Genomic DNA, 24,805 nt, shown 5'->3' with positions numbered 1-24,805 from the left:
ACTCCCCCTCCTTCCTCCCCCCACTCCCAGAGGGATGGGGAGGAGAATTGAAAGGAAGTAACTCCCACGGGTTGAGATAAGAACAGCCCAGTAACTAAGGTATAACACAAATCACTGCTGCTACCACCAATAATAATAATGATAAGGGAAATAGAAAAGGAACAGAATACAACCGCTCACCACCCACTGACCGATACCCAGCCTGATCTGAGCAATGAACTAGAACCTTCTGGGTAACTGCCTCCAGTTCTACGTCCTGGGCATGACGTGCTGTGGTATGGGGAGCAAACAAGAGGAAATAGAGATGTGTGCACACCTACAGGGGTATGATATAATAGGCATCACAGAAACATGATGGGATGGCTCCTATAACTGGAGTGTTGGAATGGAAGGTTACAGGCTCTTTAGAAAAGACAGGCCTGGCAGGCAGGGAGGGGGAGTTGCCCTTTATGTTAGGTGTGGTTTAAACCAAACCACACAGGTCGTCCACTCACCCCCCTCAACCCTCCCCACTCCCGGAGGGATGGGGACGAGAATCAGGAGAATGTAACTCCCACGGGTTGAGATAAGAACAGCCCAGTAACTAAGGTATAACACAAACCACTACTGCTACCGCCAATGATAATATTGGTAAGAGAAAATAACAAGAGAATACGATACCACCGCCGAACGAGTTCGACCCCCCCGAAGAGAGAGAGCCTGCCCCTTCCGGGTAACTCCCAGTTACCTCCCTGGGCATGACGTGCTATGGTATGGATACCTCTTTGGCTAGTTTGGGTCAGGTGTCCTGTCTCTGCTTCCTCCCGGCCTCCCTCGTCCCCAGCAGAGCATGAGGCTCACAGAGTCCTTGGCCAGAATAAACATTACTGAGCAACAATTAAAACCAATCGGTGTTATCAGCTCTCTGCCCAGGCTGGAAGTCAAAACACAGAGCTTGCACCAGCTGCTAAGAAGGAGCAAAACGGCTCCTGGTAAACCCAGGACATTAGGGATAGGCTGGAGAGTATGGAACTCTGTCTGGGGACAGGTGAGCAGTTTACAGAGAGTTTGTGGGTCAGGGTTAAAGGGAGAACAGCCGTGGGAGACATTACTGTGGGGATCTGTTACAGGCCACCTGATCAAGGAGAACCTGTGGAGGAAGCACTCTACAGACAGATAGGAAAAGCCTCACGCTCGCAGGCCCTTGTTCTCATGGGGGATTTCAACCACCCTGACATCTGTTGGAACGATGGCACTGCACGGCACAAGCAATCCAGGAGGTTCCTCGATTGTGTGGAAGACAACTTCCTTCCGCAAGTAATAGAGGGGCCGACAAGGAGAGGTGCCATGCTTGACCTCGTGCTCACCAACAGGGAAGGGCTTGTTGAGAATGTGGTACTCCAGGGCAGCCTTGGATGTAGTGATAATGAGATGGTCGAATTTGAGTGTTGCATCCCAACTAGAAGGAAGTGCAGCAGGAGGGCCAGGAGACCTCCTTGGATGGATAAGGAGCTGCTGAGGAAAATTCAAAGGAAAAAAGAGGCTTATAAAAAATGGAAGCAAGGACAGGCGGCCTGAGTAGAGTACAGGGATGTTGTCCGGGAAGCTAGGGACCAGGTTAGGAAGGCTAAGGCCCAGTTAGAATTAAACTTGGCCAGGGATGTTAAGGGTAACAGGAAGGGATTCTACAGGTACGTAGCAAACAAAAAACAGAGTAGGGACACCATAGGCCCCCTGAGGAAGCTCCTGGGAGAACTGGCTACACAGGATTTGGAGAAGGCTGAGGTTCTGAATGACTTCTTCGCCTCGGTCTTCACTGGCAAAGGCTCTGACTGCACCACCCAAGTCTTGGAAGGCAGACGCAGGGACTGTGAGAATGAAGACCTTGGGCTCACTGTGGGAGAGGATCTGGCTCGAGGCCATCTTCAAAATCTGAACGTGCACAAGTCCGTGCGACCTGATGGAATCCAACCGCGGGTCCTGAAGGAGCTGGCGAATGAAGTTGCTGAGCCACTGGCCATCGTATTTGAAAAATCCTGGCAGTCAGGTGAAGTTCCCGACGACTTGAAAAAGGGAAATATAACCCCCATTTTCAAGAAGGGGAAAATGGAAGACCCGGGGAATTACAGACCAGTCAGTCTCACCTCTGTGCCTGGCAAAATCCTGGAGCACATTCTCCTGGAAGGCATGCTAAGGCACATGAAAAACAACAAGGTGCTTGGTGACAGCCAGCATGGCTTCACTAAGGGGAAATCCTGCCTGACCCATTTGGTGGCCTTCTATGATGGGGCTACAGAATTGATGGACAGGGGTAGAGCAGTTGATGTCATCTACCTGGACTTGTGCAAAGCGTTTCACACTGTCCCACACGACATCCTTGTCTTTAAATTGGAGAGATATCAATTTGATGGATGGACCACTCAGTGGATAAAGAACTGGCTGGATGGCCGCACACAAAGAGTTGTGGTCAATGGCTCCATGTCCGGCTGGAGACCGGTAACGAGTGGTGTCCCTCAGGGGTCGGTGCTGGGACCGGTCTTGTTCAACATCTTCGTCGCTGACACGGACAGTGGGATTGAGTGCACCCTCAGCAAGTTTGCCGATGACACCAAGCTGTGTGGTCCGGTTGATAGGCTGGAGGGAAGGGATGCCATCCAGAGGGACCTTGACACGCTTGTGAGGTGGGCTGATGCCAACCTTATGGAGTTCAACCACAACAAGTGCAGGGTCCTACACCTGGGTCGGAGCAGTCCCAGGCACAGCCACAGGCTGGGCAGAGAAGAGATTCAGAGCGGCCCTGCAGAGAAGGACTTGGGGGTGCTGGTTGATGAGAAAATGAACAGGAGCCGGCTGCAGTGTGCGCTCGCAGCCCAGAAACCAACCGTATCCTGGGCTGCATCCAAAGGAGCGTGACCAGCAGGGCGAAGGAGGTGATCCTGCCCCTCTGCTCTGCTCTTGTGAGACCTCACCTGGAGCATTGTGTGCAGTTCTGGTGTCCTCAACAGAAAAAGGACATGGAACTGCTGGAACAAGTCCAGAGGAGGCCACGAGGATGATCAGGGGACTGGAGCACCTCCCGTATGAAGACAGGCTGAGGAAGTTGGGGCTGTTCAGCCTGGAGAAGAGAAGCTGCGTGGGGACCTCAGAGCAGCTTCCAGTATCTGAAGGGGGCCTATAGGGATGCTGGGGAGGGACTCTTCGTCAGGGACTGTAGTGACAGGACAAGGGGTAACGGGTTCAAACTGAAACAGGGGAAGTTTAGATTGGATCTAAGGAGGAAATTCTTTCCTGTGAGGGTGCTGAGGCACTGGAATGGGTTGCCCAGGGAGGTTGTGAGTGCTCCATCCCTGGCAGTGTTCAAGGCCAGGTTGGATGAAGCCTTGGGTGGGATGGTTTAGTGTGAGGTGTCCCTGCCCATGGCAGGGGGGTTGGAACTTGATGATCTTGAGGTCCTTTCCAACCCTAACTATTCTATGATTCTATGATTCTATATTATCTCTGTTCTATAAAATGCTGGAATCCTGGATCCTGTAAGCTGACCTCTTTAATTTTTTTTTTCTCCCTTTGTGTGTGTGGTGTGTTTCTATTTTTGTCTTTTGTTAGGAAAAGCCTAGATTTGATTGAGTCTCTGTTACGTTTGGCAGAAGTGGGACAGTATGAGCAGGTTAAACAGCTCTTCAATTTTCCTATCAAGCATTGCCCTGATATGTTGGTGTTGGCCTTACTACAGATCAACACATCCTGGCATACCTTGCGTCACGAACTCATCTCCACACTCATGCCAATTTTCCTTGGCAACCATCCCAACTCTGCCATCATTTTGCACTATGCATGGCATGGTCAAGTAAGTATTTTCACGGGAGTGTGTCTGTAGCTTGCTCAGGTAACTGAAAGCTTCTTAAGTGATTTGGACAGTTAAAACAACAATGCTTGTATTAGCTTATGAACTGTGTAATTTAAAACCCAAGAAGTGGTTAATGCAAAGTAATATGAGTTGAAGCAAACTGTTGTGATTTGATTTTTCTTTGGGGAAGTATATTCAGAACAAAGAAATAATGTTCACTGAGAAAATATTCCTGTAAAAGTAGAGATCAAATTTAAGTTTGACTGTTTTAACCATTCAGTTTTAACCAAAGTTGACCAGAGTTTGTTTGCTTGTTTTTAAACAAACACCATAAATCTCACAACAGCAACACTTCCGCCCCCCAAAAAAAACTCTCTACCTTACATTTGAAGTGTAAAAACCTGATGCAGTAAGAGGTGAGGAGGTTTAAACCAAAATTATCTCCATTGTACTTGTGAAAAGATGGAGGCTATTCTAGGTATAAAGAAACTATTTATACTGTTAAGAGTCTAAGATGTTTTCTGAAAACTTAGGATTTGCTGCTGAGGCTTTTCAAGAAGAGCTTCCATGTAGAGATGGGGTAAATATATATGCAAATCCATGCTTTTAATAGGGAAACAAGTAGGCCTTTTGGTATGGCCTTCATTATTGAGTCCGCTGGTAATTAAGCAAATAAGAGTCATAAGAAGAAACTTAAAGCAGTGGAAGCCTCTGGGGTTGGAGGGAATCTGCAGTAGAAAACATCTTGTCCTATTCGAGTAGCATTAATAAGAAGCTTAGTCCACATTCACTGCAAAATGATGGCTATTTGCTAGCTGGAGTGCTATGAACATTTTATATTTTTCCTGATAACTCTTTAAAAATTTCATAATGAGGGGTGGGATACAAGTGGTGTGCTTTTTGCATAAGGTCTTCAAATGGCAGAATATGCAATTTTCTCACAGGGTAGGCTTCAGAATTAAGTACACAATGGTGGCTGCCATGTTACACAGTGCCATTCCACAACTTGAGGATGTTTCACTTACCCAGATGAGGAAACCTTTTAAGCAAAACCCTTGCTGCCATCAAAATCTTATTTGTGCTGTAGTTTCAAAATGTCCCTGTAAAGAGCTAGGTACTGTTTTCCATGTTAAGATGTGACATTGCAATTCTCACTTCAGGACATCATGTCAAGCATAACATGTTGTAAATGATTTGCATATTTCAAAAGCAGTTTCTCTACAATTGAGAAGAATTAGAGCTGTACACTCAGAGATGAGGTTCTACATACTTACCATTCTTAGTCATTCTGCATCCTTTAATAGCTCCAGGATAGTTTGTTATTGCAGAAAAAGCTCAACTTAGAAGTTCTGAAGCTAAAGAGCAAATAATGTTTGCATGTTAAGCTTTAGAAGTAAAATATCCTACTTAATGTTCATGTAATTGATCCTTTTCCTAGAGGCATGAAATACAATCCTAATGTAATTCTCCTTAGGGTCAGTCTCCTTCGATTCGTCAGCTGATCATGCATGCAATGGCAGAATGGTACATGAGAGGGGAGCAGTATGACCAGGCAAAACTCTCACGTATTCTTGATGTGGCACAAGACTTGAAGGTGAGTTTTCCAGAGCACTGCTGTTATTTTCTGTCCAGTGTCTTATGCAGACTTGCTCATCTTTTTAACAAAAGCTAAGTTTAACTTACTTGTGACTCATTTAGTAAGGATTGCTTTTTTTAAGCATGTCTGAATTCAGTTGTTACTGCTGTACCTAGTCTTAGTTTATAAAAAAAAAAAGGGGGGCCAAAAAGGGAAAAAGAAATACTATGCTCATGTGGATTTTAAGTGCTCTTCAGCTGAGCTGTGGTATCTAACTACAGATGCTTTCTAGGGTGCAAGTGCTGTCTACTTATGAGCCCAAGACATTTCACTTGGTGTTTGCAGTAGAGTTGGTTACGTAGCTTAGTTGACAAGTTACTTGGGAAGCAATATAATAGACCTGCTTGCTATGTGAATGTACTGTAAATCCAGGAAGAGCTTTGACTGTTTTAACCTTGAATACCATTAAAATTAGAATGTAGTAAATATCCATCAGGTATTTGTGTGAAGGTGGCACTGCTAAGATTCATGGAACAGGGATTTCTTAACAATATTACTACTTCTCAGCTGTTTACATGTTCACAAAAGAGACTGGAAGTTGTGACTGACTTCTTTGAGGCCTTTACTGCTTCCTAAAGTTAGATGCAAAATAATTGCATGTCTCAGTACAAAAGCATCAACTGCTGCTTGAAGACAGTTTTGTTGTAGCAGTTTCTGTGTTAAAAGTTGAACGCTTTGAGGAGATAGCACATTCAAAGAAGCTCTGAAGGGGTTGAGCTCTGTTTACAGGGAGACGAGAGGCTCTTCTGGTTAATTTTGTTGTACTATCAACTTGGTAGCTCCACTTGCTGGTGGATATTCATAAAGAGGAGTTTTAACTATCAACACAAGGTAGCTTCAAAGAAGGGGTAGGGTCATGATTTGAAATGAGAGCTCTTGCTTATTTCTCTCCTGAGCAAGCAATAAGTGAAGCTTGTAGTACCAATTTTTTTTTTTGTTGACTAGGAAAAGCATAGCAGCATGAAGAAAACTCTTCCCTGTGAGGGTGCTGAGGCGCTGGCACAGGGTGCCCAGAGAAGCTGTGGCTGCCCCATCCCTGGCAGTGCTCAAGGCCAGGTTGGACACAGGGGCTTGGAGCAAGCTGCTCCTGTGGAAGGGGTCCCTGCCCGTGGCAGGGGTTGGAGCTGGGTGAGCTTTAAGGGCCCTTCCAACCCAAACCAGGCTGGGATTCTATGCGATAGCAAGATTTCTTTACTAAGAAACATATGGGGATTAAAAAGGGAAGAAAGGAGATGGGCTATCCTTGTGTCTTCACTAGTAGTCTTCTGATATATTTTTCCCCCCCCCCCCCCTTTTAGGCCTTGTCAATGCTGCTAAATGGTACTCCATTTGCTTTTGTTATTGACCTTGCTGCACTTGCCTCTCGACGGGAATACCTCAAACTTGACAAATGGCTCACAGATAAAATTCGGGAGCATGGGGTAAAACAGGTTTTTTTCTTATTTCTTCACTCTGTCAGTGATTAACTCAAGTCACTTTTAACAATCTTATAAGTAGCTTTAATGTTGTGGAAAGTGTCCATGGTCTTGATAGTTCAATGTTTTCACTGAACTATAATAGCTTAGTGCAATTCTTTCCATGGCACAATTGCCAAGTTTGAAATAGTGGCTTGGATGCTGTTTGGGCGATTAAGAGAACATTATTTCCCCCCCCCCCCCCCCCCCCCCCCCAGGAGCCTTTCATCCAGGCCTGTATGACTTTTTTAAAGAGAAGATGTCCATCTATCCTGGGTGGCCTTGCTCCAGAAAAAGATCAGCCCAAAAGTGCTCAACTTCCTCCAGAAACCTTGGCAACTATGTTGGCATGTCTTCAAGCTTGTGCTGGGTAAGGATTATACTGCTTATGTGGAATGTGTAATCTCTTTGCAGCTTATTTGCTGGCACATGGTCATAGCTGGTTTGGAATTTCACACAGAGAATGGGGTTCATGAAAATAAATAAGCTACAGGCATAGATCCAGATGTATGTTTAATTTTGCACTGAGACTTCTCTTTTAGGGTAGGCAGAGTTGAGACAAGAGTTTGAGTGTTCCTGTCTTTATAATCAAACAAGTGAGCTCTGAGCTTTGACTGAGGGATGGCTGGTTAGTCAGATCCTGGGTTGTTAATGACTACGTACAGGGCTGTAATTTGGACAGAAAGGTATACAGGCCATAATTACAGAATATGACAGCATGCAATGACTGTGGAAAGGATTTTGTGGTTGTGTTAAGCCAAATGCTTCTGTGTGTGGTTGCTACCCTAGCAGAAAGGGCTAATGAAATCATTATGTGTTGGAGCAAAGTGGTAAGTGATGATTGTAATGTAATTGAGACTGAAACTAGACATGTGTAACTTCTGTTGTCTTCATTTGGGATAGTCTGGGAGCAGTCAAAGAGTGAAAAATATCTAAGATCTTTTTCAAGCCAGATTGTTCAGCTAAGGTCCAGAATAAAAAGTGTGTCATGGAGAGCAGTTTTATCTGCTAGAGGGAGGGGTGGACTACAGAAAGGCTGATGGAAACTGGAATTGGGCAAACCATTTTTTAAATACTGTGTTCACGTTTTGTAAAAATGGCTGATTGTAAAATACTTGTGGTGTCACTTCTTGCTGCTGTCAGATCAAGCTGGTATTTAACTGCAGCACTATTTGAGCTAACTAGGTGTAGCATAGTGTGACATGTGAGCCGGAGGGACTGAAAGCTAGAGGTAATGCTAGTTTTGGTGTTAAAGCTTGACACCAAAAGAGGCTGTCATGTCTCAGTAACAGTGTGTTACTTGATCTAAGGCTTCTGTTGTGTCCCCTGGTTTAGCCAGTGTTGTCTTGAAAAATTTAAGAAACACTTTAAAGGTATCCAGGATGATTCATGCCTCTGATGTAGATGCCAGGAAATGAGTATTGACATAGATTTGTCATGATGGATATTTGATCTAGAAGGGAATTTTGGGTAGCTCTAAGATTTTAAGGTAAAGGATTCTCCTGATTTCTACGGGGACCTGTGCAGTTAAACTCCAAAATGCTGTTTGAATATTGCTTCTGAAATATAATGCCCTAGCATGCCTCTTGAACTAAGAAGATGGCTGTTACTTTTCAGCTCAAAGTGCATCTTCTAAGACTACAGCTCACAAATTAACTTTTATTTTGCATGCTACCACATTCAGATTTTAGAGGTTTAATAGTTAACTGTAGACTTGGCTTGCATCTAATGTCACTGTGTTCTGAATCTTAATGTGTTATCAAGTTTTATTTATTAATTTAATTCCATGAGCTCACTAGTTCTCTACTGGCATAATTCTCTCAGCTTTTGGTTTCTTTTTATAGCTACTTGTATTCCCTTTTATGCAAGAATGTGACCTACTTGCAGTCATTTTCCATTAGTTATTCTCTTTGAGCTTTAAAAAGAAAATGCTTGTATTTCTTTCATGAAGCAGTTGCTTTGATTAGTTCAGGTTTCGGTCACAAATGGAAGCAAGCATTGTGAAGACCAGAAGATTAAGATCGCAGTAAACGTTAAGTATGTCTGGGAAGGTAGTTCCACTTGATCAGCGGAAGTCTGCCATCTCCTAAATCAGTGGATTTAGGAGCCCGCTCTTTAATTAGGCTGTAGTTATTACTTATCCTGGTTTGTGTTCAGGGAGATGCTGCTTTTAGCCACCAGGACCCTGCATGTTCTGAGACTCTATTTTTGATGCCACTTCTTTATCACTGGTGAGCACTGTAGTTGTGGCATCATGTAGCAGAGAGGCTTCAAAAAGCAACGTGTTCCTTCTAGTACTGAGGGCTTTTATAGTAAAATTGGGGTGCTTGTGGGCACCATGGGCTGACCATGCTTGTGGGCACCATGGGCTGACCAAGCTTGTGACTTGGTCACAAACTGCGTATGAGAAGTCTTCCTCTGAAGGAGCTAGTGAGTTGAGAGGGCAGCAGTGCTTCTTCCATGCTGTTATGTCCAACTCCACCCTCACCCCTGCACCGCCCCCCCCCCCCCCCCCCAGTTTCTACACTGGCCATGATGTGCTGTGGTATGGAATACCCCTTTGGCTGGTTTGGGTCAGGTGTCCTGTCTCTGCTTCACAGAATCACAGAATCCCAAGGGTTGGAAGGGACCTCAAAAGATCATCTAGTCCAACCCCCCTGCAAGAGCAGGGAACCTACAGTACATCACACAGGAACTTGTCCAGGCGGGCCTTGAATATCTCCAGTGTAGGAGACTCCACAACCCCCCTGGGCAACCTGTTCCAGTGCTCTGTCACTCTTACAGTAAAGAAGTTCTTCCTGATGTTAACGTGGAACTTCCTATGCTCCAGTTTACACCCATTGCCCCTTGTCCTATCACTGGATATCACTGAAAAAAGCCTAGCTCCATCATCCTGACACCTACCCTTCACATATTTGTAAACATTGATGAGGTCACCCCTCAGTCTCCTCTTTTGCAAGCTAAAGAGACCCAGCTCCCTCAGCCTCTCCTCATAAGGGAGATGTTCCACTCCCTTAATCATCTTTGTGGCTCTGCGCTGGACTCCTTCAAGCAATTCCCTGTCCTTCTTGAACAGAGGGGCCCAGAACTGGACGCAGTATTCCAGATGCGGCCTCACCAAGGCTGAGTAGAGGGGGAGGAGAACCTCTCTTGACCTACTAACCACTCCCTTTCTAATGCACCCTAAGATGCCATTTGCCTTCTTGGCCACAAGAGCACATTGCTGGCTCATGGTCATCCTCCTATCCACCAGGACCCCCAGGTCCCTTTCCCCTTCGCTACTTTCCAGCAGGTCAACCCCCAACCTGTACTGGTCCATGGGGTTGTTCTTCCCCAGATGCAAGACTCTACACTTGCCCTTGTTAAATTTCATCCAGTTTCTCCCCGCCCAACTCTCCAGCCTGTCCAGGTCTCGCTGAATGGCAGCACAGTCCTCTGGTGTGTCAGCCACTCCTCCCAGTTTTGTGTCATCAGCAAACTTGCTGAGGGTGCACTCAGTTCCCTCATCCAGGTCATTGATGAAAATATTAAACAGCACCGGTCCCAGCACCGACCCCTGAGGAACTCCACTAGTCACAGACCTCCAGCTAGATTCTGCGCCATTGACCACAACTCTCTGCCTTCTTCCTTTCAACCAGCTCTTGATCCACCTCACTACCTGATCATCGAGCCCACACTTCCTTAGCTTATCTATGAGGATGCTGTGGGAGACAGTATCAAATGCCTTACTGAAATCAAGAAAAACCACATCTACCGCTCTACCATCATCCCTCCACCTAGTCACTTCCTCATAGAAGGCTATAAGGTTGGTCATACATGACTTCCCCCTCATAAAACCATGTTGGCTGTTCTTAATGACCCCCTCATCCTTGATATGCCTAGTGATGGAGTCAAGAATAAGTTGTTCCATCACCTTTCCAGGGATGGAGGTAAGGCTGACCGGTCTATAATTACCCGGGTCCTCCTTCTTGCCCTTCTTATAGATTGGTGTGACCTTTGCCATCCGCCAATCCTCAGGCACCTCGCCCGTTTCCCACGACTTACCAAAGATGATGGAAAGTGGCCTAGCAATGACCTCCGCCAGCTCCCTCAGCACCCGTGGGTGCATTCCATCCGGACCCATCGATTTACAGATGTCCAGTTTGCATAGCTGATCCCTAACCCAATCCTCATCTACCAAAGCAAACTCCTCCTTTGTCCTGACTCCTTCTGGGGCTACAGGAATCTTGGGCCTCCGGGGAGAGTCTGCAGGAGTAAAGACAGAGGCAAAGAAGGCATTCAGCACCTCTGCCTTCTTAAAATCCTCTGTCTCCAGGGCACCCACTTCGTTCAGCAGTGGGCCTATATTGCCTCTTGTGTTAGTTTTATCCGCTATGTGTTTGAAAAAGCCCTTTCTATTGTCCTTAACCCAACTTGCAAGATTAACTTTCAAGGAGGCCTTAGCTGTCCTAATTGCCTCCCTACATCCTCTAACAACTGTCCTATATTCCTCCCAAGCGGCCAGCCCCTCCTTCCATAATCCATAGATTCTCTTTTTCCACATGAGTTTGCCCAGCAGCTCCTTGTTTAACCATGTTGGTCTCCTAGATCCCTTACTTGATTTCCTACCCATTGGGACACTCTGATCCTGAGCTTGGAAGAAGTGGTCCTTAAATGCTGACCAACTATCTTGAGCCCCTTTACCACCTAATACCCTTTCCCATGAAACTTCCCTTAGCAATTGAATGAAGAGGCCAAAGTTAGCCCTTCAGAAATCCAGAATTCTGGCCTTGCTAGGTATTCTGATCCTCCCACACAGGATCCTAAACTCCACCATCTCATGGTCACTGCAGCCAAGGCTGCCATTGACCATCGCCACTTCAACCAAACCCTCCTTGTTGGTGAGTACTAGATCCAGCAGCGCTGCTCTCCTAGTTGGTTTGTCCACCATTTGCATTAAGAAGTTATCATCAATGCACTGGAGGAACCTCCTAGACTGTGAATGACTGGCTGTGTGAGTCTTCCAGCAAATATCGGGGTAGTTAAAATTCCTTCCTCCCAGCTTCCCCTGCCCCTCCTCCCTGCAGAGCATGAAACTGAAAAGTCCTTCATCGGGGTAAGCATTACGTAGCAACAAATAAAAGCATTACTGTATTATCAGCACTGTTCTCAGACTAAAGCTGAAAACACAGCACTGCACCAGCTACTAAGAAGGAGAAAAATAACTGTCACAGCTGAACCCAGGACAGTATGCACCCCTTACTCCATACCACTTATGTCATGCTCATGCTTTTTTTTTTTTTTTTTTTTTAATATACCATCGCTTTTTGTCACACACATGTGTGTGTATATATAGACACACACGCACAGATATCATTCTATAGTCCATGGACAATCCCTCTAAAGTTGCTGAATTCATCCAGGCCATGATGTCAGGCTCCATCACTTGTAACAGTCTTTCAGGGCAGGACAGATGGTGTGTAGTGTTGGACTGTTGCCTGCTGATGACACCACCGAACTCATCTGGTCACGGCTGAGCTTGTCTGATTCCATCAAAGTTCATAATTTGCGGTGATGATCGGAGGGAAGTAAGTTGATGGTGACCTGAGGACAGTTCTGCTGCTGCTGGCTCTTCACATGACTCCATTCTTTGCTGATGATCATGACAGCACGTATCTTTTTTTAAAGCCCAAAGTGGCGGAGATGGCCATCTAGCTGTTGGGCTATAGAAGTGTTACATAGCAGACAAAAGCATATAGTTCAGTTCATTGGATGTTTTCCCCAAAATTAAATCCCCTTGAGGTACACACTGGATTTCCCCATCTTCCTGCATAACCCACCCACGAGTGGGTTTGCCTTTACCTGAAGCAGGAATAACCCAGACTGTTCCCCAACAAACTCTTCATGTGCACCACAGGAACTTTGTCCCCCTCTACAATATGCAAAAGTTCTGACTGGGCTGGGCCAGCCCTGTTGGCAGATCCTCTGGTGTTGACCAACCAGGTGGCCTTTGGTAAGTGTGTATCCCAATGCTTGAAAGTTCCCCCACCCATTGCTCTCAGTGTGGTTTTTAACAGCCCATTGTACCGTTCGATTTTCCCAGAGGCTGGTGCATGGTAGGGAACGTGATATACCCACTCGGTGATGTGCTCTTTGGCCCAAGTGTTGTGTCTTGTGCCGTGTCACCACAGCACTTGTTTCTCAAGGCCCAGGATAGTGTTCTGGGCAGCGGCGTGGGGCACAGCGTATGTTTCCAGCCATCCGGAGGTTGCTTCTACCATGGTAAGCACATGACGCTTGCCTTGGCGGGTTGGTGGGAGTGTGATATAGTCAATCTGCCAGGCCTCCCCATATTTGTACTTCAGCCATCGTCCTCCATACCAGAGAGGCTTTAACCGTTTGGCTTGTTTAATTGCAGCACATGTTTCACAGTCATGAATAACCTGGGCAATAGTGTCCATTGTTAAGTTCACCTTCGATCATGAGCCCATACACATCATATATCTCTACCTTGATGGCTTGAGGTGTCATGGGCCCACTGGGCTAAAAACTAATTCACCCTTATGTTGCCAGTCTAAGTCCATCTGAGCCACTTCAATTTTAGCAGCTTTATCCACTTGTTGGTTGTTCTGGTGTTCCTCAGTGGCCCGACTCTTGGGTACGTGTGCATCTACATGGCGTACCTTCACCACCAGGTTCTGCACCCGGGCAGCGATATCTTGCCACAGTGCAGCAGCCCGGATGGGTTTACCTCTGCGTTGCCAGTTGCTTCGCTTCCATTGCTGCAACCACCCCCACAGCGCATTTGCCACCATCCATGAGTCAGTGTAGAGATAAAGTACTGGCCACTTTTCTCGTACAGCAATGACCGGGGCCAGCTGGATGGCTTTCACCTCGGCAAACTGACTTGATTCGCCCTCTCCTGCAGCAGTTTCTGCAACTTGTTGCCGAGGACTCCATACGGCTGCCTTCCATCTCCGATGCTTTCCCACAATACGGCAGGACCCATCAGTAAACAAGGCATACTGTTCTTCTCTTTCTGGCAGTTCGTTATATGGTGGGGCCTCTTCAGCACGCATCACCTCCTCCTCTGGTGACATTCCAAAATCTTTGCCCTCTGGCCAGTCCATGAAGACTTCTAGAATGCCTGGACGGCTGGGATTTCCTATTCGAGCTTGTGTGATTAGTGCAGTCAGTATTTCATTCTCAGTTGAGGTATAGCTGGCCTCAGATCCTCTGTGTCCCTGACTCCAAAAGCTCGAGTCTCCCCTGGAGCTATCTGCTAGATGCTCTCTAGATAGGACAATTCTTCCTGGCTGTGGTGTAAAGCACGTTTTTCCCATCCTGCCCTGTCAGGGCAAGGGCTACTGCATGAACTGTCTTTTAATTTGCTCAAAGGCTTGTTGTTGCTGTGGGACCATTTGAGTTTATTCTTCTGGGTCACATGACAGAGGGCTTACAATCGCACTGTAATTTGGGATGTGCATTCTCCAGAACCCCTCAACACCCAAGAAAGCTTGTGTTTCTTTCTTATTAGTTGGTGGAGACATTGCTGTTATCTTGTTGATCACATCTGTGGGGATCTGGTGACAACTGTTTTGCAATTTTATTCCCAAAAATTGAATCTCCTGTGCAGGTCCCTTGACCTTACTCCGTTTTATGGCAAAACCGGCTTTCAGCAGGATTTGGATTATTTTCCTCCCTTTCTCAAAAAATTCTTCCACTGTGTCACAGAATCATAGAATAGTTCGGGTTGGAAAGGACCTCAAGATCTTCCAGTTCCAACCCCCCTGCCATAGGCAGGGACACCTCACACTAAACCATCCTACCCAAGGCTTCATCCAACCTGGCCTTGAACACCGCCAGGGATGGAGCACTCACAACCTCCCTGGGCAACCCATTCCAGTGCCTCAGCACCCTCACAGGAAAGAATTTCCTCCTTAGATCCAATCTAAACTTCCCCTGTTTCAGTTTGAACCCGTTACCCCTTGTCCTGTCACTACAGTCCCTGATGAAGAGTCCCTCCCCAGCATCCCTATAGGCCCCCTTCAGGTACTGGAAGGCTGCTATGAGGTCTCCACGCAGCTTCTCTTCTCCAGGCTGAACAGCCCCAACTTCCTCAGCCTATCTTCATATGGGAGGTGCTCCAGCCCCTGATCATCCTCGTGGCCTCCTCTGGACTTGTTCCAGCAGTTCCATGTCCTTTTTATGTTGAGGACACCAGAACTGCACACAATGCTCCAGGTGAGCTCTCACAAGAGCAGAGCAGAGGGGCAGGATCACCTCCTTCGCCCTGCTGGTCACGCTCCTGTTGATGCAGCCCAGGATCCGGTTGGTTTCTGGGCTGCGAGCGCACACTGCAGCCGGCTCATGTTCATTTTCTCATCGACCAGCACCCCCAAGTCCTTCTCCTTGGGCTGCTCTGAATCTCTTCTTTGCCCAACCTGTAGCTGTGCCTGGGATTGCTCCGACCCAGGTGTAGGACCTTGCGCTTGGCATGGTTGAACTCCATAAGGTTGGCATCAGCCCACCTCACAAGCGTGTCAAGGTCCCTCTGGATGGCATCCCTTCCCTCCAGCGTATCAACCGGACCACACAGCTTGGTGTCATCGGCAAACTTGCTGAGGGCGCACTCAACCCCACTGTCCATGTCAGCGACGAAGATGTTAAACAAGACTGGTCCCAACCCCAATCCCTGAGGGACACCACTCGTTACTGGTCTCCAGCCGGACATGGAGCCATTGACCACAACTCTTTGTGTGCGGCCATCCAGCCAGTTCTTTATCCACCGAGTGGTCCATCCATCAAACTGATGTCTCTCCAATTTAGAGACAAGGATGTCGTGTGGGACAGTGTCGAACGCTTTGCACAAGTCCAGGTAGATGACATCAACTGCTCTACCCTTGTCCATCAGTTCTGTAGCCCCATCACAGAAGGCCACCAAATTGGTCAGGCAGGATTTCCCCTTAGTGAAGCCATGCTGGCTGTCACCAAGCACCTTGTTGTTTTTCATGTGCCTTAGCATGCCATCCAGGAGAATGTGCTCCAGGATTTTGCCAGGCACAGAGGTGAGACTGACTGCTCTGTAATTCCCCGGGTCTTCCATTTTCCCCTTCTTGAAAATGGGGGTTATAGTTCCCTTTTTCCAGTCGTCGGGAACTTCACCTGACTGCCAGGATTTTTCAAATACGATGGCCAGTGGCTCAGCAACTTCATTCGCCAGCTCCTTCAGGACCCGCGGTTGGATTCCATCAGGTCCCACGGACTTGTGCACGTTCAGATTTTGAAGATGGCCTCGAGCCAGATCCTCTCCCACAGTGGGCCCAAGGTCTTCATTCTCACAGTCCCTGCGTCTGCCTTCCAAGACTTGGGTGGTGCAGTCAGAGCCTTTGCCAGTGAAGACCGAGGCAAAGAAGTCATTCAGAACCTCAGCCTTCTCCAAATCCTGCGTAGCCAGTTCTCCCGATAGTTTCTGGAGAGGGCCCAAGTTGTCCATAATCTGTCTTTTATTCGCAGTGTTTCTTGTCCTGGGTTTACCAGGAGCCGTTTTGCTCCTTCTTAGCAGCTGGTGCAAGCTCTGTGTTTTGACTTCCAGCCTGGGCAGAGAGCTGATAACACCGATTGGTTTTAATTGTTGCTCAGTAATGTTTATTCTGGCCAAGGACTCTGTGAGCCTCATGCTCTGCTGGGGACGAGGGAGGCCGGGAGGAAGCAGAGACAGGACACCTGACCCAAACTAGCCAAAGAGGTATTCCATACCACAGCACGGCTTGGCCAGGGAGGTAACTGGGAGTTACCCGGAAGGGCAGGCTCTCTCTTTGGGGGGGTTGAACTCGTTCGGCGGTGGTATCGTATTCTCTTCCCTTGTTATTTCCCTTAGCACTATTATCATTGGTGGCAGCAGCAGTGATTTGTGTTATACCTTAGTTACTGGGCTGTTCTTATCTCAACCTGTGGGAGTTACATTCTCTAAGTTCTCCTCCCCATCCCTCCAGGAGTGGGGAGGGTCGGGGGGTGGGGGGGAATGAAAGAAAGAGGGAGAAAAAAGAAGGGGGGGGAGTGAGTGAATGAGCTTTGTGGTTGGGTTTAAACCACGATAACCTATAAAATGGCTTCCTGTTATCTTTCACATCTGTGGCCAGGTTTAATTCTAACTGGGCCTTAGCTTTCCTAGCTTGGTCCCTAGCTTCCCAGACAACATCCCTGTACTCTACCCAGGCTGCCTGTCCTTGCTTCCACATTTTATAAGCCTCTTTTTTCCCTCCAGGTTCACCCTTGTAAGCTTCCGCTCCATGTATTATGTACATTTGAGTTCATCTGGATCTATGGGCACATTCCCTGCATCCAGCTTACAAGAGATCATCTCTAGAATGACTGATTCTTTCAGGGACTGGATACCTCCATCGTGGTCCTCTTGTTTGAGTGACATATTACATTGTCCTTGTAGGGACACCTTTCCTTCACAGCTGCCAAGAGCTGTCTCCAAAGGCTGGGGGACCATTTGTCTTTTGCAAGCACTTTGTCAATTCCCCCTTCCCTAGCAAGTGATCCCAGCTGCTTGGCTTCCCTACCTTCTAGTTCGTGACTGTTGGCCCCATTGTCCCAGCATTGGAGCAACTGCATGACCATGTGCTCCCTTGGAAGATGGCTGAAATATGTTTGTATATTCCGCAGTTCAGTCGAGGTTCCTCTTCCTGTGATTCGTGTAGTAGTAACTTGTTCAGATGCTGTCTCCTGTAGTGCGCACATTGGGTCTTCATCTTTCTTTAATGCATGAGTTACTCTTCTTGGGCTCTCGTTTGCTTTTCTCCTTGCTTATAGGGGCAACTAATATTGGCACAGGTTGGTCCTTTGGCTTAGCTGCAGTGTCTGTCACTGTGGTTGGAGTGGGTGTTTTGTTTGGGGGTTGAGTAGCTGTGTTGTCTGTTGTTTTTTTTTTTTTATCAGATCCAGAGACATCTTTTTCCTGCTCCTCACAGAACAGGGCTGTGTAGGCATAGGCCAAGCTGCATGACATTGCAGCAAGTTGTCCCTCTCTGGTATTGTCAGGACGACAGCTCATCTCATCTCACTCTTTTGCTATTTTTTTTGCATTTTGCACTTGTTCAGTGGTGAAGTTCCAAAGAGGTGCAGGGCCCCACTGCCCTAGATACTTGCGTATACTATCCCACACACCCTGCCACTCATGACTGTCCAGCCGTGGGGGAAAATTTCATGCTAGTCCTCTTAGATTGTCATTTAACCTTAGACAAGACTCATGCCCGACCCTGCTTAACTTTCAAGATCGTATGAGATTGGGCATTCTCAGGGTGGTATGGCCATGGGTAAAACATATGCTGTATATGTGGCAACATATTTATCTCCAGCAAAAGCAGCGGGCATGTTTCAAGGAAATCAGGAGGACATGCAAAACCTTTAAAATTCTTAACTGCTGCTGTAAATAACCTGGTTGTAGAGCGGAGGGTGTGAGGGAATGTCTCCTTCATACATTGCCCTGAGGATGAAAAAAAAGATGTGTAATTGCTAACAATTCCTACTACTTACCTCCCAAAGTTATAGAGGTGATGGCCATGCTGAGAACGCAAGCCAGATCAGTTTCATGATCAATGAGTCTATTGTATTACAAGTCATTACCATGAAACACAGTGAAACAAGAACCTTAGCCCAGGCCCCCCAAACTGATAAGCAGTAAAACAGAAAATACTGGCTGCAAGTAAGGTATGACATGGTGAAACTCTGAGATCAAGCACAACAACTCTGAGAGCAAATAATGACTATTAATCCAAAACAATGAATGTTGATCACAAATATGATTAGTCACACTATGCTCAGATCTGTTGCTATCTCAAACCTTTGAGCCCCATGTTGGTTGCCACAAAGGACTGTTGTGGTTTAAGCCCAGCTGGTAACTCAGCACCACATAGGTGCTTGCTTTCTCCCCCCCTTCTTCCATCCCTGCTCCCAGAAGGTTGGGGAGGAGAATCAAGAGTGTAAATTCTGTGGGTTGAGATAAGAACAGTCCAGTAACTAAAGTACAAAACAAAACTATTACTACCACCATCAATAATAATAATGAGAGCAAATATGAAACTAAAAGGGGAAAAGGAAAAGAACTCAATAAACCCAAGTGATGCCCAATACAACTGCTTACCACCAGCCAACTGATACCCAGCCCGACCTGAGCAGTGATCTGGGCCTTCTGGGTAACTTCCCCCAGTTTCTATCCTGGGCATGACGTGCTGTGGTATGGATACCTCTTTGGTCAGTTTGGGTCGGGTGTCCTGTCTCTGCTTCCTCCCGGCCTCCCTCGTCCCCAGCAGAGCATGAGGCTCACAGAGTCCTTGGCCAGAATAAACATTACTTAGCAACAATTAAAACCAATCGGTGTTATCAGCTCTCTGCCCAGGCTGGAAGTCAAAACACAGAGCTTGCACCAGCTACTAAGAAGGAGCAAAACGGCTCCTGGTAAACCCAGGACAGACTGAAAAGTCCTTTGTCAGAGTAAACATTACTTTGCGATAACTAAAACTGTCAGTGTGTTACCACCCTTGTTCTTGGAGTAAAGTTGAAAACACAGCACTGCACCAGCTACTAAGAAGGAGAAAAATAACTGTTACAGCTGAACCCAGGACACGAAGTTTGAGTTTTCTGTTGGCTTTTGAATACAATTTCCTTGATTAGTTAGGCTTCCCCTCTGTTTTGGTTTAATGTTGGTGCATTAATATGTCTTTCACTTTTATAGACAGATGAATTTGAGTAAAGCAGGTGATGGTATTCATGTCTCATCCTTTTGGTCTTTTGAGTGTATAGCTAAAGCTTTAGTCATGTTGTGTCTACTTTTTAGGAGAGACCTTGTGTGTGGGAATAATCACCAATTGTGATGTCTGGGACAGGAACAGGCCTTGAGGAGCAGATTTGAGCAAGGGATCACAGCATCAGTTATTGTGTGGTTTAATTCATGAGGCTGAACTGTATAGACCCTATAATACGGACAACAGCAGACCAAGTGTTGTAGGTAGTCTGCTCTTTCAGGGACTGCTGCAGCCATGTATGCACATATCACAGTTTTCTGTAACTCATTACTTGCTCTGGCAACTGTAAAAGTAATATTTTCATTAGTGGAAACACAAGTAAATGCTGTTGGAGATGAATTTTTAGAAATACAGTTTAGAATTTTCTATTTAAATATATCATGTTTCTCTTGAGATGTGCTCTAATATAAGTTTGGCAAATAACAATATAGGTTCTGCTGGGGCTGTTTTGCAGCTTCTATTTGTGAAATGTGGCCCCAATTTCTATAGGAAAACCAAATAAATTAGGGGGTTTAGTTTGATTGTTGCATGGCTCACTGTCCTACTTCCCTGTTCTAGGAGTGTTTCTCAGGAGCTGTCAGAGATGATCCTCACCATGGTAGCTAACTGCAGCAATGTCATGAACAAGGCCAGGCAGCCACCACCTGGAGTCATGCCCAAAGGACGCCCGCCCAGCGCTAGCAGCTTGGATGCCATCTCTCCAGTACAGGTAGATGAATAACATGACATGTTTTTAGAGGCTGGTGTTGATTTACCACTAGTTCCACTGCACTATTTGAGCTCTTCAGCAGGGATTGAGTGCGTCCTCAGGAAGTTTGCCGATGACACCAAGCTGTGTGGTCTGGTTGATATGCTGGAGGGAAGGGATGCCATCCAGAGGGACCTTGACACGCTTGTGAGGTGGGCTGATACCAACCTTATGAAGTTCAACCACGACAAGTGCAAGGTCCTACACCTGGGTCGGAGCAATCCCAGGCACAGCTACAGGTTGGGCAGAGAAGAGATTCAGAGCGGCCCAAGGAGAAGGACTTGGGGGTGCTGGTCGATGAGAAAATGAACACGAGCCGGCTGCAGTGTGCGCTCGCAGCCCAGAAAGCAACCGTATCCTGGGCTGCATCAAAAGGAGCGTGACCAGCAGGGCGAAGGAGGTGATCCTGCCCCTCTGCTCTGCTCTTGTGAGACCTCACCTGGAGCATTGTGTGCAGTTCTGGTGTCCTCAACATAAAAAGGACATGGAACTGTTGGAACAAGTCCAGAGGAGGCCACGAGGATGATCAGGGGCTGGAGCACCTCCCGTATGAAGACAGGCTGAGGAAGTTGGGGCTGTTCAGCCTGGAGAAGAGAAGGCTGCGTGGGGACCTCAGAGCAGCTTCCAGTACCTGAAGGGGGCCTATAGGGATGCTGGGGAGGGACTCTTTGTCAGGGACTGCAGTGACAGGACAAGGGGTAACGGGTTCAAACTGAAACAGGGGAAGTTTAAATTGGATCTAAGGAGGAAATTCTTTCCTGTGAGGGTGCTGAGGCACTGGAATGGGTTGCCCAGGGAGGTTGTGAGTGCTCCATCCCTGGCAGTGTTCAAGGCCAGGTTGGACAGAGCCTTGGGTGGGATGGTTTAGTGTGAGGTGTCCCTGCCCATGGCAGGGGGGTTGGAACTGGATGATCTTAAGGTCCTTTCCAACCCAAACTATTCTATGATTCTATGATTCTATGACTAAGTAAAACATCACTGGCTCCCTTAGTTTTATGCTTGCATGTCTAGATAACTTGTAACTAGAGTAATACTTGAGGGTTGTATTTCAGAACTGTCTTTCACTTCAGAAATGTCTGTGAGAAGTAACTAAAGTATAGCAGGATGAAGTATAGCACTGAGGAGGGATAGAGATTTGGTTTATTTAAAATAACTGTTTCTTTTGAAGTGCTAAAATTTACTAAGTCTTTTGAGAATTAAACACTGCCTTTGAACCTCATGTCTTGTTTGTAGCTTCACTGGCCAAGCAACAGTGCTAGAGCATAAGGACTTATTATAACTGGGGCTCTTCAGCTCTCAACTGCTCTATTAAAAACAATATACATTTAAGTTACTCTCTGACACTCATCATCCCTTCTTCCTCTGGGAGCAGCACATTACAGACAGGTTTTGTTTCTAGCAATTACATTCAGTGGCAGATTTTAAAGCAGTAACAAGTTTTTCACATGAAATAGTGGCAATTCAGCATTTAAGAATGTCTGAAGCATCAGTAGATTACATAAACTAAATGCAGAGAGCAGTTTCCTTGTAAATTGTTGCTTTATTGAAGTTCCTCATTAGGTGTACCAAATATCTTAGAAACCTGCTGCAAATAACTGATGTAAGCAAATGGAGCAGCAGATGTTATCTGTAGTCATGCTTTCTTTTGGGTAGGTAACAGTTTTCTGCTGTTGCCAGTCAGGAGCTCTTAACTTATTGCTTTGTCAGCTGGTATTGTGCCTTCCGTCCTATTTATCATCCAGGTCTTAATGTGAAGACTGCATTCAGGTATTTAGCTGTGAAAACTGGGCATAATGGGATACTTCAGACAGTCAAAAATACTCTAAGCTTCATATGAAATAGCCTTTGTAAGTCTTGGGTTGAGGTCTGAGGTCGCAAACTGAAGAGCATAAACTACTCTAGTACAAACATGCTGCTACTTATAAGCATTTGCTGTTACACTTAAGTGGACACTGAAACAATCAACCTTTCTGTAAAACCTCTGATGGAATAGGATTTTATGGGATTGTAGAAGAAAAAATGATACAGCATTCTGTAGACAGATTAATCTTTTGAAGGTGATCTGGATGACTTGAGAATCATGCAGTAACCATGCAGAAAAGCTCTTCTCAGGAATGTCTTGATATGTTGCTGTCTGTATACAAAACCTGCCAAAAATCAGCTTGATTGGGGTTTATGGTTGTTTGTGTATAAATCTTCCTTTCTTCATTCAGATCGACTCGATTGCAGGAATGGCATCTCTTAGCTTAAGTGGCTCAGCTGCTCCTCATACTCAGAGCATGCAAGGCTTCCCTCCAAACTTGGGCTCTGCATTCAGTACTCCTCAGTCACCAGCAAAAGCATTCCCCCCTCTTTCTACCCAAAACCAGACAACGGGTTTCAGTGGCATTGGAGGACTGTCTTCACAGCTTCCAGGTACTGCTATCCCAGTGGAGTGGTTTGTATCTATGGCATATTGGAACTAAAGCACTATTACTGCTGTAGTTGGAAATACTAGGTAGACAGCTGTGTTATTACACAGTCCTTGCTCCTAGGTTGATGAAACTTTGGAATGTTGCAACTGCAGTAGAAGTTTGAGAATCAAGAGGGGGGTGAATTTTGACAGATTTTGGCAGCCTTATTTTAGGTTAGGACAGAGATTAATTGCTTGAGAGAAAACTGCTTGATACTAGACTGCTGTGAGGCTCTAGAGCTTTGAGTTGGAAATTTCAAGTGCCTGGAGTGATTTACTGCAAAAGGTACAACTGAGATGATCAATTGTTTCCTTTTCAGTAGGAGGTCTTACTACGGGTAGCCTGACTGGTATAGGAACTGGAGCCCTGGGCCTTCCTGCGGTGAACAATGACCCCTTCGTGCAAAGGAAGCTGAGCACATCTGGACTGAACCAGCCTACATTCCAGCAGAGTAAGATGAAACCTTGTAAGTGGTAGTGTTGTCTGTGGCTGTGAAGTGTGACAGTGGTCTGCAGTTAATCTGCATTTCCTTCAGGGGAGGCTTGGATCTGTAGGTGGTAAATGTTACCAAAGTGGCTCTTGTATTATGCTATTAGTCTGGAAAAGTTGCTTCTGAACTTCTACATTGAAAGCTTGCCAAGTGGCTGGGGAGAGGGTTAAAAAGCTATTAGCATAAAAATATAACATGCGATGGATTTGCATGAACAATGTGTGTACTTTTTTTGTTGTGCTGTGTTTTGGACAGAAGTGTTGTCCTTTTTACAGAGAAGCATATGCATCTGGTAAGAAGGTGATTTTGGGTTTGTAACAAGGTGTTGTAGTTTAAGCCCAGCCAATAACTCAGCACCATGCAGCTGTTTGCTCACTCCCCCACTTAGTCCCCCCACCCCCTCAAGGCAGGATGGGGAGGAGAATTGAAAGAATGTAGTCCCCCATGGGTTGAGATAAGAACAGTCCAATAACTAAAGCATAATACAAAACTACTACTACTACCATTAATAATGAAAAGGGAAATAACAAGGGGAGAGAATATAAAACTAAAAGGGGAAAAGGAACAGAAAACAATAAACCCAAGTGATGCCCAATACAATTGCTTACCACCAGCCAACTGATACCCAGCCCGACCTGAGCAGTGATCTGGGCCTTCTGGGTAACTTCCCCCAGTTTCTATACTGGGCATGACGTGCTGTGGTATGGATACCTCTTTGGCTAGTTTGGGTCAGGTGTCCTGTCTCTGCTTCCTCCCAGCTTCCCCTGCCCCTCCTCACTGGCAGAGCATGAGACTGAAAAGTCCTTGATCTGGGGTAAGCATTACTTAGCAACAGCTAAACCATAGGTGTGTTATCAGCACTGTTTTCAGACTAAAGCTGAAACACACCTACTAGGAAGGAGAAAAATAACTGTTACAGTTGAACTCAGGGCACAAAGTTAAACAAAGCTACTCTGGGGTAAGGTGCTCTTGCAGCAAACCTGACAGGTGAAGCAGTGAATCAGACTGCAATATTGGATGTAAATAAGACTAACAGAAGTTGTTGGGGAGATGGTTTTTTGGGAGGAATAATTTGGTTCCTAATACTGAGCCATTATCCTTAATTCATTTATGCCTCTGAAGTATGCTCATGATGAAATATTCAAGAAATCAACTGTTGCCTTTAGGAAGCATAGCCATATGCTAAACCTTCCACACTGCTCTTACTGTGTGTTTCTTTTGATAGCTTCTCCATGAAAGCAAAGTTACATCTCTACAGATGGAGGCAGCTGTAGTAACCTTTGGTTAAATTTTTTGGGCTTGAACATTGTTGAGGTTTAAACCCAACCACAAAAGCTCGTTCACTCACCCCTCCCCCAACCCTCCCCACTCCCGGAGGGATGGGGAGGAGAATCAGGAGAATGTAACTCC

General features: G+C 46.2%; 1 protein-coding gene and 1 non-coding gene across 12 annotated transcripts in view; both read left to right on the top strand.

Annotated features, from left to right (window-relative positions):
- The window catches only part of LOC136004476 (CCR4-NOT transcription complex subunit 1-like), a 70,520-nt gene that overhangs the window by 15,270 nt on the left and 30,445 nt on the right, over positions 1-24,805 (top strand). For 5 of the 11 annotated variants that reach the window (XM_065660982.1, XM_065660976.1, XM_065660981.1 and 2 more), the window contains exons 12-18: positions 3,583-3,823; positions 5,298-5,417; positions 6,758-6,880; positions 7,132-7,283; positions 20,263-20,413; positions 22,666-22,867; positions 23,225-23,371. In XM_065660982.1, the coding sequence (XP_065517054.1) occupies positions 3,583-3,823; positions 5,298-5,417; positions 6,758-6,880; positions 7,132-7,283; positions 20,263-20,413; positions 22,666-22,867; positions 23,225-23,371 (1,136 nt within the window). The remainder of the gene's footprint in view (positions 1-3,582; positions 3,824-5,297; positions 5,418-6,757; positions 6,881-7,131; positions 7,284-20,262; positions 20,414-22,665; positions 22,868-23,224; positions 23,372-24,805) is intronic. The other 6 variants (XM_065660984.1, XM_065660980.1, XM_065660985.1 and 3 more) reach the window with 3 other exon arrangements.
- LOC136004528 (small nucleolar RNA SNORA50) lies at positions 21,651-21,779 on the top strand. The gene has a single exon (XR_010608526.1). It is a non-coding gene; the product is annotated as a small nucleolar RNA SNORA50 (small nucleolar RNA).

The sequence above is a fragment of the Lathamus discolor genome, chromosome W, assembly GCF_037157495.1.
Source record: "Lathamus discolor isolate bLatDis1 chromosome W, bLatDis1.hap1, whole genome shotgun sequence".
In the NCBI taxonomy this organism is placed as follows: Eukaryota; Metazoa; Chordata; class Aves; order Psittaciformes; family Psittacidae; genus Lathamus; species Lathamus discolor.
This window is presented reverse-complemented; position numbering and strand designations above follow the sequence as displayed.